The 17471-nt window shown below is 41.2% G+C and overlaps 1 protein-coding gene across 1 annotated transcript in view; it reads right to left on the bottom strand.

Moving 5' to 3' along the window:
• LOC134658185 (disintegrin and metalloproteinase domain-containing protein 10-like) overlaps positions 1–17471 on the bottom strand; it is a 392100-nt gene that overhangs the window by 371039 nt on the left and 3590 nt on the right. The window contains exons 5-14 of the mRNA XM_063513794.1: positions 16955–17030; positions 15215–15407; positions 14379–14542; positions 7482–7679; positions 6873–6981; positions 5802–5913; positions 4591–4740; positions 3968–4109; positions 2708–2871; positions 616–724 (exon numbers count right to left, since the gene is read on the bottom strand). Coding sequence (XP_063369864.1) covers positions 620–724; positions 2708–2871; positions 3968–4109; positions 4591–4740; positions 5802–5913; positions 6873–6981; positions 7482–7679; positions 14379–14542; positions 15215–15407; positions 16955–17030 — 1413 coding nt within the window. The 3' untranslated portion in view covers positions 616–619. The remainder of the gene's footprint in view (positions 1–615; positions 725–2707; positions 2872–3967; positions 4110–4590; positions 4741–5801; positions 5914–6872; positions 6982–7481; positions 7680–14378; positions 14543–15214; positions 15408–16954; positions 17031–17471) is intronic.

Below are 17471 nucleotides of genomic sequence, written 5' to 3'. Positions count from 1 at the left end.
AAATAGAAAAAAAACAATAAATTTTTGGGGTTCCCCATACTTCGAACTGAAACTCAAAAATTTTTTTTTCATCAAACCCATACGTGTGGGGTATCTATGGATAGGTCTTCAAAAATGATATTGAGGTTTCTAATATCATTTTTTTCTAAACTGAATAGTTTGCGCGAGAGACACTTCCAAAGTGGTAAAATGTGTGTCCCCCCCCCTGTAACTTCTAAAATAAGAGAATGATAAAACTAAAAAAAATATATGATGTACATTACCATGTAAACTTCCACCGAAAATTGGTTTGAACAAGATCTAGTAAGTAGTTTTTTTTTATACGTCATAAATCGCCTAAATACGGAACCCTTCATGGGCGAGTCCGACTCGCACTTGGCCGCTTTTTTTACCTCTAGGTACTAAACTATAGGTGAACCAGGATCTATTGAGGGTGCGCCATGTTGCGGAATTTCACTGGAACTAATTTTTTCATACTACACTGAATTGTCAGCCTATACATGAGAATAACAGCGCCCTCTTGACAATTATAGTCTAGGTAGGTACTAAAGTCAGTATGGTTTTCACAGTCACCTAGTTTAGGTAATTAATAAAACGTCTGTTTTAAAGTTAAACCTTTTTATTTCACCACAATGAATACCGATAGGCAGAACACAAGTGAGGGCGTTATTTGTAGCTGTGTATGTTTATTCCTGGAGGCTCTTTGCCTCATCAGTGTGACCTGCTGAAAAAAAGCCAAATTATTCATTAAAGTTACAATTGGCAGTAGGTACGTTCGATTAAAGGAATAGAGGCAACATAATCGTACTTGCCATCATTTTAGGTCCAGGAGCCGAAATACTTAGGTACGAGGGGCGTTCAAAATATTCTCGGTATTGATATCTTACAACCTCTTCTAAAATTTCTTTCGTTACTGGCCGCTAAGGTTCATTCATTGACATTAAAAAAAAGTATAATTCGAACCGAGATGTTCTTTTGTTTTTCTGCAATTGCTGAACAAACATGAACATCATGTGGGAATTGACAATGTTAACTAAATTAGAACATCGATGCGTGATAAAATTCTTGACAAAACAGGGTAAAAATCAAAAAACCATAAAAGAGGAAATGGATTGTGTTTACCGTGAGTCTGCTCCTTCTTTATCTACAATTCAAAAGTGGTCAAGCGAGTTTAAACGTGGAAGGGAGAGTGTTGAAGACGACCCTAGACCTGGCCGGCCTGTAGTAGCTACTTCACAAGAAAATATTGATAAAGTGGAAAAACTTATATTGGAAGATGGTCGAGTGAAGGTAAAATCTATAGCACAAGTAACCAATCTCTATTGGTACCGTACATGATATTATCCATGACCATCTTAATATGTCAAAAGTAAGTGCAAGATAGGTTCCGCGAATGCTCTCGGCTTCAAAAAGACATGCGTGTAGCTTGTTGTTCCGATTTTATTGACCTGTGCGGTGAAAATCCTGATGAGGTGCTGCAAAGAATAGTTACTGGAGATGAAACCTGGGTTCATCATTATGACCCAGAGAGTAAACAAGAGTCCATGCAGTGGCACATTAAGGGCTCAGCTCATCCCAAGAAGTTCAAGGTCATCCCTTCAGCTGGCAAGGTCATGGCCACGATATTTTGGGATTGTGAAGGAGTATTACTGATCGATTATAAAGAAAAAGGTGTAAATATCACAGGACAGTACTACGCTAACATTCTACGTCAATTAAAGGATGCAATCAAAGAAAAGAGGCGAGGAAAGTTAACCAAAGGTGTTATGCTTCTGCATGACAACGCCCCCGTCCATACTGCTCATATTGCCAAGGCAGCTATTGTTGAATGTGGGTTTGAAACTGTTACTCACCCACCGTATAGTCCGGACTTAGCCCCCAGCGACTTCTTTTTGTTCCCCAATCTTAAAAAGGATCTGCGTGGAAATAAATTTTCCGATGATGAAGCATTGAAGGCGGCAGTGGAGGAGCATTTTTACACCAAAGATAAAAAATATTTTTATGCAGGATTAAAAAAAATAATTGATCGATCTTTTAAGTGTATGAACATAGGGGGGGAGTATATTGAAAAATAAAAATATCAAACTTTTCGTACTTGTTTGTTTTCATTCTCATACCGAGAATATTTTGAACACCCCTCGTAGGTATTACAAAAGAAATAAGCTCGCGCTTAGAAAGGTTCTGTCATCGAAAAACTCGAGGATGATCCGATCTCTGTCAATGAACAATGACTAGATTGACTAGTAAAAACCTATATGTATGTATATAAACACTTCGAGGTAGGTAATTACCACTGTCTGGCGAGGTTGCGGAAGAGTACTTCGGCGTTCCTGGGACCTGGCTGTATAGCAGCAAGGCGGCAACAGAGGGATTTTAATGGGCCAGGGGGTCTATTAGCCCACAACAGGGAGTCCCACATAACCATCCCGGCCCGTCCCCGCGCCGGGTGGTATGCGTAAAGCATAAAAAAAGGTAATTACCACTGTGTCCGGGTACAGGTTGGACCGCGGCCGGTCCCTCGCCATACACACGCCGTTGGTCTCGCACGCACCGACAGCGTTCTGCGTAAATACACCAACTGCCCACTAGCCACGCGCGTATTATGAACGTCGGTTGGCAGGCTTCGCACAGTCGTATCGTTAGGGATGATTCGAATCTCGGTCAATGAGGAATGATCAGAAACCTATGTATGACTTGAGGTAATTACCACTGTGTCCGGGTACAGGTTGGACCGCGGCCGGTCCCTCGCCATACACACGCCGTTGGTCTCGCACGCACCGACGGCGTTCTGCGTGACACACCAACTGCCCACTGGCCACGCGCGTATGAACGTCGGCTGGCAGGCTTCGCACAGTCGTATCGTTAGGTTCGCTGAAATTATGGCGTTTAGAGTCTGTGCGGAAAGAGAAGAGTCGTGGAATGAATGGGCCCCAATACATTCCACGACTCTTCTCTTTCCGCACAGACTCTATTATTATCAATTCATCAGACAAGTACACGAAATAAATTGGCCTGATGGTTCCGACAGTTTCGGATACGCTTATATTCTCATTTCTGGTTTGTTTAGGTTATTTAGCGGCGTAAAAAAACCTAGTTGTCGCAAATTTTTGTTTGACAATTAGGTTAAACAATTAAGAGCGTGCTCCATCAGCCAGTGTTGGATGTTGTGTTTGAGACATTGACGTATATCTCAGGACGCGCCTTACGCGGTCACTAAAAATGGTACTAGTTCAGCGGTGTCACTCACGAATTCGAGCCAAGCGTGCAGTTTCTAACGCAATTACTTAGTTGCGACCAATGATGTGATGCGAGCTCGTCAACCAATCGCGTTGTAGCGGTGTCACACCGCTGTACTGGCCCCATTCATGTTCCATTCTTATTGCCCGTAAGGCCAGTCCTGAGATATACGTCATTGGTTTGAGAGTGGTTAAAGAAACGGGATACCGGAGCACACATGGAGCCAGCACAAGGACAATATTTGAACATTACGGGCCGATAAAAGGTAGGTAGATGCTCCGTAAACGCTACAGATGTAACTTTCCAGGCTGCCAGGGTATAGACCCTAAGTGCATAGCGCCTAATAGGCACTATAACTATATCACTTTATTAGAGACCTCGGATTCTGCCAGCCTATATATATATAGGTGTATGGACTCATTTAGAAGGCGAGCGAATTCGCATGTGAGTTATTTAGCTACACTGCGGCCTATTGAGGTTACATCCAATTCATAATACGACCGATCAAATACCGCAATGTAATAAAACTCGCCTGCGCCTGGCACCGTGTAAGGGCTCATTTAGACGATGCGAGAACACACATGCGACATTCATTACATTGCGGGTTTTGATCGGTCGGTTGAATTGGACGTAACCAACAGTCCGCAATGTAACTAAAATCGCATGCGAGTTCGCGCGCCGTCTAAATCCGCCCAAATGACCCCTAAGTGTACCTAGACAACAAACTCACGGCCTGAATACTCGTTAGAAAGCCACTTCAGAGGGCTGGTCTTGCGGGCTCGAGCTGCGACCTCAGCAGTGACGCAGCGCTGCATGGAGCCCGGTAGCTCGCAGCAAATGCCACACATGTTGGCTTCTTGAAGTCTGCCTCCCTATGCAATATTCATAATTAACAACAAATAAATTATTTTTTGATAAATACTTTGATTTATGTAAGCTGAAGATGCCGGTTCGATTTGTCCACTTGGTCACTTTTTCTTTAGTAGGGTATTACTTACCTATATGACATCCATTTCCATTTCAGTTCCTTTATAAAAAGTTACGCATTCCTATTGAACTATTTATCACTACCGTATAGAATTGCCACAGAGAACAAGTATTTTGCGCCATGAGTTGCTGCCGTTTTGGCATCAAACCATAGAAGCGGAGCGTGGATCTCGCGATCTAAAAGCGTAAGCGCCGTGAACTTTACGGCGCTTACGACCTTTTGGTCGCTTGGTACAGGTTGTGGTTGCGACAATTTCATTGTTTGGTATGTCGTCTCTATAGTAATAACTCAATGCGCATTCCAAGTGTTTCTGCCAAATGGGACTTTGTACTAGGAATATATGTCTATGAGGAGATTGTGGATACCATTGCCTGTGGCGTGCACTGGCACTCGCGAAGCCCCTGCGCCGCGCACTCGGCGGCGTGGCAGGTGCCGTCACTGAGACAGCGCCCGTCCAGCCCGCAATGGCAGGACGAATCCGTACAGGAACATTCCTGGCCTAATCTCGAACAATCCTGTTGATTGTGAATAGATGTTCAGTTGTCAGTAATCAGTAGGTATAATATTCTATAGCTATTAGGACAGGGTCGCCCAGATCACATTGGCAGAATAGAGCCGTAGGAATATCTTGGCCTGATCTGTATAAATCCTGTTGAGCGCGAATATCTTTCAGTTTTATGTAGTTGTTGGCATTAGGACAGTGTCGCCCATCCAGCCCATAACGACAAGATGAGATGGACCTGTACATAAAGACTCTTGGCCTAATCTGAAACAATCCGGTGGACTAGGTTTTTTTTTTCACCTCAGCAGCTCGAACAAGGGTACTTTGCTACTTAAAAACAGTGAGCAAAATCGCATTTTGCTCACTGAGTGAGACAAAATGAGCAAAATGCAATTTTGCTCACTGTTTTTAAGTAGCAAAGTACACTTGTTCGAGCTGCTGAGGTGAAAACTTAATTGTTGGTATATCTTAAGAAAACATGAGTGAATAGGTAAGTGATGAAGAAGGAATACATTTTTCGGGTTCTCTGATATGTTCTCACTGCTGAGGTAAAAAGTTTTGTGAACTACACGAGATCAAAGTTATTTACATCTCGTGCACTTTTGAGTCCCTTACTACGCTCAAGATTCTAAATTATATTATAGAATCTTTCGCTTGCACGGGACTCAAAATAAGCACTCGAAGAAATATCAAACTTTGATCTCTTGTTGTACAAATAACTATTTTACATTTATATAGTTGTTGGCATTGTCACAGCGCCCGCCTAGCCCTTGTGGGCACGGCACGGCAGCGCGGGACGGATCTGTACCGGTACAGGAAGAATCTTGCTGGCCTAATATTCAATTCTGTTGACCACGAAAATCTATGAGTCATTGATTGACCGATCTATTAATAGCTTGAGAAATGCTTTCGAATGTCGGCTGGCTATTATCAAAATATCGGAGCCATAGGGTTACGCGCGGTGTGGCGAGGTCCACATCTCACAGCCATTACTGCCACGTACTAGTCTACATTTGAGACCCTACTCGTAAAGCGAGATTTTGCTATTGTATCCCACAAAAGATCAGGACTTACAATGCCGAATTCTGTAAGATTGGCGTGCTGACACTTGTTTGTGCAGCACGGCCCTTGCGAAGGATGGCAGGCCGCCGTCGGTGCCACAGCGCAGCCGCTCTTGTGCAGTGTGCTACAAAAAGAAACCAATAAAATAAATACAGAGTAATAGCCTCCTAAGGCCCAAGGTCCTGCCTATAGTACCTATTCAGTTCGATGTAATTTAAACCATGTTCAATTGGAACAGGGTCGCTTTTGCTTTGTTTTGTTCAATTTTCAATCGACGCAAAATCAACTCTATTTCCTATGATTTAGCTATTTAGGTTCAAATTTCAGTGGCAAATTTTGGATGTTTCGTTTGTATGGCTGGGCCTTAGGAGGATAGGACCCTAAGTACTTATCGTATTAAACTCCAAAGTAACATTCATTAGTCCTGTTTTAGGGCGCTTCATTCATGCGGCGGAATTGAAGACATAGGTAGCTAATTTTACACTCTAATACAGTTTAATTTGCCTAACGTTCCCCATCTTTACAGGAGCAGCATTGGATTTGACATTGTTCTTTTACTCAATCTTTCTCATTAGTATCAGCCGGAAACGTCAACTGCTGGATATAGGTATGGTAGGCCCCGATTGCAATAAAAATCGGTTCATGAATTTTGCCATTGCCGACCCCTGAGAACCCTGAATAGACTCGCTTCATGAAAAACCCTATGTCGTAATTCAAATAAATTACCTCAGGAGGTAATTACACATTTTGAACGTTCTTGAAAGAAACGAGCGACTGGGAAGTTTCATGTCCATCTTTTACATATGCTACAATACATATACCATACCTGCCGTAAACTATAACGCTGCGTCTTACGTAGGCGAACAACTCGTGAGCGCGAAGCGATGCGGCGCCGGCGCGGCGCGGCGGGCCCTCGGCGTTCGCGTTCGCAACGAGATCGCCCACGTAGGACACTTCTATAGCTGTATCAAAGGATTGATTCACCCCGCGCCGCATCGCTTCGCTTCGCGTTCGCGTGTTGTTCGCCTACGTAGTACGCTGCGTAATATAACAGTATATTAGGAGATTTATAACTACTCGTACCCCTCTTCAAAATGCTCGGCACCGCCGGTGCGAGGGGTGCAGCACGGGTCGCTGAACACACAGCGCACGGGCAGCCCGCAATCGCATGCTTCACCCTCTTCTACTATACCTGGAAATTACCAAATCATAAATTGATACGAGTGTTGAGAAGGGTTAAGGGAAGGGAAAGGTAGAAACGCTGATGGTGTGGGGTTCGATTACGGATATATATATACTTTATTTAAAAAAAACCTACCAAACATGAGACACCGTCGATCGTGGAGGTCTGTGTCTGTGCGCCCTGACTGAACAGATTTCTGCAGTAATCGCACCCCTACAGGTAGATAGTGAACATCGAATGTGTCAGGCTGATTTTAGTGAAGCGCTGATTGACAGCACAGATAGCAGTGGTAGCCCAATATGTATGATGTCTGGGAAGGGTTTTAGTTGTCAATTGGCGTCAGCGCTGACGTAAATGCGGCCGTGGCCGTACCGCACGCGCCGTGCGTCTGCGCGCTGAGCGGTCAGCACCGACCGCTGCTCTCACGCCCTGCCTTACTTTAGTGTTTTATTATCAAGTTTAAAGCCAACGGTGACATTAAAACCAGCCAGGAGCCCATGAGAACTGACCGTTCCCGCAATAAGGTCGCCACTCCTCGTACATACAGTGGCTGACAGCATCTAGCGTGGCAGCGATAAGTCGTTTGCTGCACAATGAAAACTCGAAATGCTTTAAACTGTCTGCAGTAGTGGACTGAGCGCCCATGAGGTAGCCCCGGCATTGCCTGTTCGGGAAGTTGTCGTCGTGGTGGGCGCCGAAACTGTGACCTGGGGAAGATAAGATAAGATAATATTTTAGTATAGAACAAGTTTGTTGATTGATGTGGCATGAAAACCGGAGTGACAAATAGGTAGGTCGCGCGGCGCAGCGTCAACAATAAACAAATAGAAACGTATACGAGTGGTATTTGTGCTAGGTACTTATATGTGCCTATTTTGGTATTCGGTACCAGGGTATACCTACCTAAATAACTTAGCTGACAATTTTAATGTATACCTTATACATAAGTAAATTTCTATACTTACCAACATATTGAATCTCATTTTTACATAAATAAAATACAATAAGTATTTAGGTATTCACTCAAATAACGATAGTAACATTTTACATTAGTAGCTAGTTATGTTCCGCGTTATCAGTGTGCCACCAGATACTTCTTAAAAAATTGAATGTCATTATTTAACGATAACATTTTATTACTATTGAATATGGCAACACAAGTATATCTTTCAACTGGGGAAAATCCGGCGGCGCGCGCAACTGCGCAGTTACTCGATAGCCCTAGGGAGGGATCTCGGTGACTCAATGGTCACGTGGCGCTTAGCAACAGCCATTAAGCGCTTGAAGTGTATTCAGCTTTTAAGTGGTTTTTAGGGTTCCGTACCCAAAGGGTAAAAACGGGACCCTATTACTAAGACTTCACTGTCCGTCCGTCTGTATGTCTCTCACCAGGCCGTATCTCATCTCATGAACAGTGATGGCTAGACCGTTGAAATTTTCACAGATGATGTATTTCTGTTGCCGCTATAAAGTCTTAGCTATAAAACAATACTCGTACAATACTTTGCTCCATAATTGCATGCGCGGAAAAACAGTAAAAAAAGTTGAGTTATTTACTGGTTTTTTGAGCTGGCAAGAAGAAGAAGAATGCTAAAAATGGAATACATGCAATAATTCTTCGTTTTCAAGCGCTGAAAGCGCTTAGCGATTAATCTATCCTTTATCTGCCATTTTACATATCGGACAGAAACGCATCAAATATGCATGATTTCCTAAATAGATGTGATGTTTTTGTTGTGTGAACTTAAATGAGATATCGTCCTATTGATTTCGTTACTTCGCTTGAAACTCTCGTGGAGGAATCTAGTTCATAGTTTCATTATTTGTTTCTTATATTTTGTTGTGTAGAGTAACGAACTTTGCTTTCTTGGTGTTTCGTGCAAGGGGGCAAAACATTTTGGATATTATTGTGAGTATTTTATATTAGTTTTTTTTCGTGGCAAGTTTTTTGTAAAGCAGATATATGGCAAACTTTTAGATTCGGTTAGATTCAGTTGTATTCCCTAGGTACTTTCCCTAGTAAAGATCTAGCTAGGTCTTATCTCTGTGCAAACGCTCATTTTTACACGACTGCCCAAACAAAAAGAGTGTATTGTTGTGTTTTTATATGTTTTCCGAGCAAAGCTCGGTCTCCCAGATATTTATAATTATATCACCTTCGTAATAATACTTTTTAATTTATCTTCCTTATAGGTACATATACTATAAGGTGTGTTGGGATCCCCTTTGAAACAAAAATATTTTGATGAATATCTTAAAGTTATTAGTACGACGGTAGCATTTTAGCTATATTTTACGATGATTATTAGGTATCTATTTAGGTACTTAATTATCAGAGCTCGGCGGGGGTGAGCTATTTTCCTTATAATATGACGTAAGACATGTGAAATTATAAGGTAAATAGCTCACCCGCGCCGAGCTCTGTTAATTATCAACGGCAAAAAAACGTTTAGGTACTATTTTCGAACGAGCGAGCGAAGCGAAGTGAAGTTCTTAAATTCAACTTGGAACTCACAACTGGCTAGGGGCACGTCCCGGCATTTCGATGTTTTACAGCTGAACTATCAGAGGATAGTTTGATACACAATAACTTAAGTAAATTTATTCTAATTTAAATTAAATTGGGTGAACGTAAAGTTGAGGGCATTATATTTTAGTCATAAAATTTTGAGCAGGCTCGATCAAGACGTTATTGAGTTAGAAGAGCTTAAAATGCTAAAAAGGTATTTGTGAGGGATCTTGCTATTCTGGTCATTTTAATTGCAAGAAAGTATGGTCGAGTTTGGTATCAAATGAAAGTGGTCGGTTTACACATTTATAATATTGTTTTTTAATTTAAGATTTTAAAATAATTAGCAAGATAAAACGAAATAAAATAAACATAATACATATTAGTATTTGACATTTGACAAGAAAGATTACGGCTTACTACAGATACAGTTTATTTTAATTTCTATGGTGACTTAAATTTATCAATTAAGGGCTCCACAGATCTTGCAATAAATCGCACGCGGTTTTCGATCCTTTGACGACTAAAGGGGCCCACTGATTACCAGTCCGTCGGACGATATCAGCCTGTCAGTTAAAGGAATAATTTGACAGTTCCGAACAACTGACAGGCTAATATCGTCCGGCGAAATGGTAATCAGTGCGCCCTTTTAGTTTAGCACTGCATTCAATTGATCTTTTTGGCCAACCGCGAGTTCTCAGTTCGGGGCGAACTATAGGTTTAAATTATAATACATGTCGGGAACCCAGTGCACAAACCACGGGTCAAGCCTGATGACGTCACCTAATCTCAAGTGCTGCGCCAGCGCCGGCGCTCGGGCGGTGCCACGGGACAGTTCCTATCGACCCTTGACACGTGTAGACGCATTGATTTCCGAATATTAATTGTGATTACCTAATTTGTGATTTTGATTAGAGATTTGGCAATACAAAGACGTTGTATGTTGTTTATTGACTTTCGTGCAATTACATTGTGTCTCAGTTGAATCTAGACTGTTTTACTATCTCGAGGAACCCTAGGACTAATTAGTCATTACGATGCCCACAAATAGACAATAATCTGATGATCCAGGCCATTCTGCGACATAATATGTAACCCCGATACGATAAGCCCGCCGCGCGCTAAGGCTGCCTGTTGTTTGTTTACCTCTGTCTTCATGTATTATTTGTGTTTCCATGTACATTTATTCTGAGGTTGTGCAATAAAGAGGATTTGTATTGTATTGTATGTAGGTATATATATACCAAAGCTCGGAACCGGATTTTTCTTCATACAAAAATACCGGTATTATTACGTTCCATTTTGTTCTTTGGTTTATTTATTATTTCATTTTTAATGGGACAATCTAATAATACGAAGTTGTTACCTAAATACATGATTCAGTCCTACTTAAAGAGCATAAAATAATTTATAATATTGGGATATTTTGGGTTTTATAAAAAAAAACCGGTTCCGAGCCCTGATACATACATCGCTCGTTTAGTAGGCAGTAAATACAGGATTTTACGAATTCTACACAAGGTACCTGTTGATTTTACGTAAAATATGGTAATTAAGTAGGTATTCCTAAGTGCTCAAGCCCAGAATTTTATTTATTTTTGTTTCGGTTCTTGGCTTGCAGTTCCGCCTAGGAGTTACCAGAAAAAATGGATTCCAAAACATCACCAAGCAAAATACCAATTGGAATACTTGGAACTGATCTACCAACCGATAAGGAGATAGAAGCCACGTTACAACAAAGACACGGAACAAATAACGACACAGACCATGATGAGTTGGAGAGAGATAGTGAGTCAGACGGAGATGAAGTATCCGATTGTGACTCCGATTTCGACGGCATGGAAAACCTGTGGGACACTTTAATAAATTCAAGTGAACCTTACGGCAACACCGTAGAACACTTGAAAAGAATATTACAAGCCCTTCCACAAAGACTAAGCACGCGATCTCACAAGGAAGTCGATAGATTCGACCAAAGAGTTCACGATAAGAAACAATTGGAAAAGATAGACAAAATATTGAACTCGCATTTGGTAGATCCTGATATCGACCAGGAGATTCTGATGGAGAATTTGGAAAGAATGAGAGCTAATATCCGAAATATAATTAGAAAGAAACAGAGAGCGGCAATAAAATAAGAGATGGTGCAATGAACGATTAAAGACAGCAACCAAAGGATGAAAAGAAGGAATGTCTTAATAGTTATTTGTTTTACAAGGGGGCAAAGTTGTTGTTTAACCGCTCGTGCTAATATTGATACCCGAGTTAGCGAAAGATTTCAAAATTAAACCACGAACGTAGCGTGTGGTTCGAAAAATGGAATCTTGAGCGTTGCGACGGTTTCAAAGCACGAGGGTTAAACAAAATTAGCCCCCGAGTGAAACACATAATTTTTCACCACACCAACCGAAGAAAATATTAACTGTAAGATATCAAACAAAAACAAACCAAATCAAATCCAAAATGAATGGTATTAAAATAATTATCATTCAAAATCATCATTAAAAAGTCAATTCAACCAGCAGACATACCAAAACAACCCAGAATTTGAATTTGATCACCTTGCCTCACATGTGAATAAAATGCAACTTTGCTATCGGTTTTTGTACAATCAGGAGAGTTATACCAGTTGGTGTGGTGAAAAGTACTTTAATTGCTAATTTGATACAAGTTTTAAAAAAGCTAAAAAAGCAAAACATTATATTCCTTTACATATTTACAAGATATTTTAATGTACATACTTATGATGTTATTCATTTTTGTTGTTTTTTATATGAGTTTACATGACATGAAAATTTAACATAGGTAAGTAATGTTTTATACTTAACAAAACGTATAAAATAGTTATATTTTTTTTCTAAATCGTTTTGTTTTATTCCGGTTTTGATTTATAACTAAGATTAAACGTCCCCTCTAAAAATTACCCCAAGTTGTACTTACCCAACGTAACGGCACAAGGGGTCATCAAACTCACTATAAAAAACCGGCCAAGTGCGAGTCGGACTCGCGTTCCAAGAGTTCCGTACTTTACACAATTTTAACAATGTATTTTTTATGTGAAACGTGAGTGAAATGTCTATTAAAAACCCGTAGGAATCGGATCAAAAACCAAGTAATTAAGTCCGACTCACGCTTGACTGCATATTTCTAATAGATTTTCCTGTCATCTATAGGTAAAGAACTATTTTGTGTATTTTTTTCAAAATTTTAGACCCAGTGGTTGCGGAGATAAAAATTTAATAATTTTTTGCCTATTTTCTTGAATAACTGCTAAACTATTTATGTTAAATTTATAAAAAAAATATATTTGAGATTATTATAATGAGCTCTTTCATTTGATATGTAACACGATAAAGTTTGAAAAACTTTATTTTTTAATTTACTCATTCACTCCATATTTAAAATTCATTTGTTTACCTACGTTACATGTCCGTCTTTGGGTCACAAACTTACATATGTGTGCCAAATTTCAACTTAATTGATCCAGTAGTTTCGGAGAAAATAGGCTGTGACAGACGGACAGTAAGACAGATAGACAGTCGCACGAGTGATCCTATAAGGGTTCCGTTTTTTTCCTTTTGAGGTACGGAACCCTAAAAAAAACTAAACCATTCAATTTATAGGAGTAGTCTAGTCTAAGTTATTGTTTTGCTTCGGAATAAAGAGTTATTAAAGGCTTGTGCACACCGGCTGCGTGTGCGTGACGTGCACGTGTGCGTGCAGCGTTGTAGTATACAGATCCTTATGAGAGACGGCACACCGCTTGCGTGACGTGTGCGTGTGCGGCTCCAACATTTTAGCGCACGCGCACGTGCACGTCACGCACACGCAAGCCGGTGTGCTCAGGCATTAAGAGCCAACAGGAGCTAAGATTTAAATATTTTAGGTAAATATACCCGTCTCGCTAACGGAAGCGGCTCCTAAAACTAGTGCGATAAGGACAAGGCGAAAAATCCTGCGTAAGAATCTCAAAAATCGAGGTTTCGTACTCGATTGTTTCCTCCTCCAAAACTTAACCAATCGTAACCAAATTTGGAAATCTAAATGATAATGACATTATCTGTGTCGGACCGTTTTGCTTTTTTGACTAATTGATATCAGTTTTGAATACTTGGAGGATATAATCAAACGGAGACGCCATGTCTGTAATTTTCTGTACAAAACAGTCTGCCGATTTTTGCGGGGGAGGGGAACGTCAAATGTATGCGTAACGTAAAAATAGCCATGTCAGATAAACGTCAGTCCATACATTGTGTATGACCGTTGGCCGCCTATTTTCGACAGAGGGGAAAGCCTGTTAAAGGCTACTCCGTTTAGTTGTATCCTCCAAGTTTGAATAGCACGCCTCTCATTGCGGCATAGTCAATTAGGCCATTTTGGCCATTTTTGAAGGGCTCTAGCGCCTTAAAAAACAAATATATCAAAAAAATCAAAACGGTCCGACACAGATATTGACAATATTAATCTGTGTTGAAAAAATCATTGCTCTAGCTTCAAAACCCACGGAGGAAACAGTCGAGTACGTTTGTATGGAGAAATGACCACTCCTGTTGGCTCTTAATGCTCCCAGAATTTGTAAAGTGTAAGTACTTAATAATAAGCGGACCTTAAAAATTAGAGTTTATAAACACTGCCACTGGTTGGTGACCTTCTGTCTGTAGTTGCATCTAATGACAATTTTCATACACATATATATATGGTCGCGGAAATTAGACCGCAGATATATTTTTTGATAATGACCGAGCGTAACATAATTTACGTTACTGTACAGCGCCCTGCCGGGCTAGCACAAGATTGGCGCGACAGTATCTCGCGGCGAGATACAACTGACGCATGCAACTGACAGGCTGATATCGTCCGGCGAACTGGTAATCTGTGGGCCCCTTTAGCGACTTACCAATCTCATGAGCGAGCGTGAGCGCGGCGATGCGCTCGGGCACGCGCTCGTCCCCGCTCCCCGTAGCGTGCGCGATGGCTAGCGTGTTGAATGAACGCCCGAACTTCCGCCGGTCGCAGAGCCCGCCCGCTGAGCGGCCCAGCCCGCCGCCCAGCGACGTGAAGCTGATGACAAGTCAAATGTGTTTCTGATTAGGTGTAAGAATAAGAAGTCACCGAGTGTCCATTTAAAAGCAAATATGGCGTCGAAATTCGGTAGCACATGCACGAGGGTGCAATGAGCTCCTACGCTGCGCTGCGCTCCTAGTCTGCGCTGGAATTTGTAGAGTCAGGGACCCTGTGACTGTGACAGACAGACGCAAGAGTGATCCTATAAGGGTTCCGTTTTTTCCTTTTGAGGAACCCTAAAAATAGCTTACCTCAGTATTCAAGTCAGTGTCGAAATCCTTGCTCCGGCCATTCACCAAGAGCTTCTGAGCGTCATCAAACACACAATTTTGTCTTCTGACACTAGTACCACGTCCTTCACTGAGAAAGCGGGATTTCAGGGCGTATGTAACTTACTTCATGCATGCATGGAAGAAGAGGAAACAGCAAAACATTTTCTCCTACATTATAAACAGGTAGAAGTATACAGGAACCAATACCTAGGGACTCCGTGCACACTGAAGGAGGCAGTTAGTAACCTGAAGACACTGCTTGGTTTCATGGAGGAGCTGGGGTGGCTAGAGTAGAGCTACCACGTTTTTTCACGCCAAATAGGCACATTGGTTGTCGACTTGCGGAAAACGCCCAGTAGTTTTACTGTTTAACTAACTGACTAGTAACTTAACTTACCTCAGCCCAAGCGTCCTGTTCTGAAACGAGTGTCCCGAGAACGCGATCCCGAGACAGACCTCGCTTAGTCTGCGCAAGCGCGAGAATCGCTTGAGATATTCCCGGCCGTCCACCGAGTGCTCCACGGCGTCGCCGAAAACCCGCGCGTTCGTTTCTTTAGACGCCAGTACTAGGATGTACTTCACTGAGAAACCTGCGAGGTGTCGTTAGAGTAACTTTGTATCACAGACAAGACATCGTCTAGACTAAGCATAGCGTAACGCTACCCCCTCTGCCACAAATATACGGTAGTTTTACTCCATCTTCGAGTCAAAGTGTCAAAATCCCGTGCCGTGATTGGTCCGTGTCTTTGAACGGACCATGAAATAATTGCTCTAAACTCCGTCTAGAGGATTCCTACCTAGTCTATGCTTTGTATTTTACACAGGCGGCCAAGCCAAAGTGACAATCGATATCGTTACGACAACGAAACGCCTTGTGTCTCTCTATCGCTCTTCCATATTAGTGCGACAGTGACAGTTGCGTTTCGATCGCTACGGAGCGTAAGCGATTGGCATGTTGGCTACACGGCCAGGAATATATGATCACGCGCCATGTTGCCGAGTTTCACTGGAACGAATTTTTTCATACTATACTTACTGAACTGTCACCATATACATGAGAATAACAGCGCCCTCTTGACAATGTCATATATTACTGGTCAGGATTTACTTTTAAGTCCATCTAAATTAACTTTGCACCGACTTGAAAAGAAAAATGTGAGTTGAATAGAAGAGAGGGAGTGTCATAAACTTTTAAATTCATATCTTCATAGAAATTTGACATGAATGATGATGTCATCATTGACCATGGGGTGTGACCATGTGGTCACACCTTGTCCTTGCAAACGCCATGCAGAATTAGCTTGGGTCGACTCCAGGTTCCTTCCGTATATTTTTGTGATTCAATCTTTTGTAAATTAAATTTAAACCATTTGTCTGGTCTGATTCAGTTAAAATTTGGAGTAGGTTACTTCCGTGATTCCGATGACAATGCAAAATAACTGATGATGAACAAGCCTAAGCATATGATGGAAAAACTCAAACACATTGAGTTTAGGCTCATTAAAAAGGTCTCGAGAAGTTCTTTTTACAAATGCACAGGAGAAGAAGCACTGCAGTAAAAAAAAGATTTGTTTTTAACGGTTGTTTTAAATTAAATTATAGTAAGGAAGAATTATAGTATTGTATATATGTATTATATGAATATGTGTTGTGTATATATGTGTAGGTATAAATAATTAAAATTTAAAGGTATTCTTTCTAGTTTAAATCTAGTTTTTTTGCACCTCCTAATTATATCATTTTTCATTTCTCCACTACCTAAAGGTTGTCTGGAAGAGATCGCTCTTTAGCGATAAGGCCGCCTGTTGTTTACCTCTGTCTTCATGTATTATTTGTGTTTCCATGTACATTTATTCTGAGGTTGTGCAATAAAGAGGATTTGTATTGTATTGTAAATTGACAAACTGCTTAGCCTCTAGCCACCCAGACGTCAAACCTTGCCAATAAAAATTCAATTCTAATTTGTCAACATAAAGATTAAAATTAGAATGGAACGGGAGACCTTTTTATAGGTCTCTGGGCGGCTTGTGGTTAAAGTAGTGGAAACGACCCGGTTTTTTGGCCATATTGGACTTAGGTGACATTGCATAGGTACAAAATAAATAAAGGGAACCAATTTTATCTAATAAATGCTCACCAATGTTATCCGGCATACCGTCCTCGTCGAAGTCTGCGTTCCTGATGATGATGTCTGCTTGGGCCACCGCATGCACCTGTATTGCATAACATTTTACAACTCATAATACAAGCGGACGCCTCTTTTCATTCCCTTTTATTAGAAAGAGATTTCCGCTTGTATTATGAGTTGTAAAATGTTATGCAATAGGCCCCAGAAAATAATTATAGTCAATTTACTAGTATAGGGATGAAAGTGCAGGTCTCACCGAATCGGATTATGCACTTCTGGGCAGCTAAAATGTCAATTGAAGAACCCAGAGCGCAATAAATGTATACGAACAGAATATAATCTACAGGATTGGTCACTTGCTCAGTAAACCCCAGGCTCCTTTAGAATGTAGTTAAGAAAAAGATGTAAAAGAAACTGGAGGATTAGCTGCTCAGCTAGCAGACCTTAGCCCTAGGTCCCCCGTTTTGCAGCACGTACCATACGGCTCACGGTGATTCAGGCTACCGTGGGCATCCTTGTCTTTTTC

This window comes from Cydia amplana, chromosome 21, assembly GCF_948474715.1.
Source record: "Cydia amplana chromosome 21, ilCydAmpl1.1, whole genome shotgun sequence".
Lineage (NCBI taxonomy): Eukaryota > Metazoa > Arthropoda > Insecta > Lepidoptera > Tortricidae > Cydia > Cydia amplana.
Note: the sequence above shows the minus strand (reverse complement) of the source record. Positions and strands in the feature narration are given on the sequence as shown.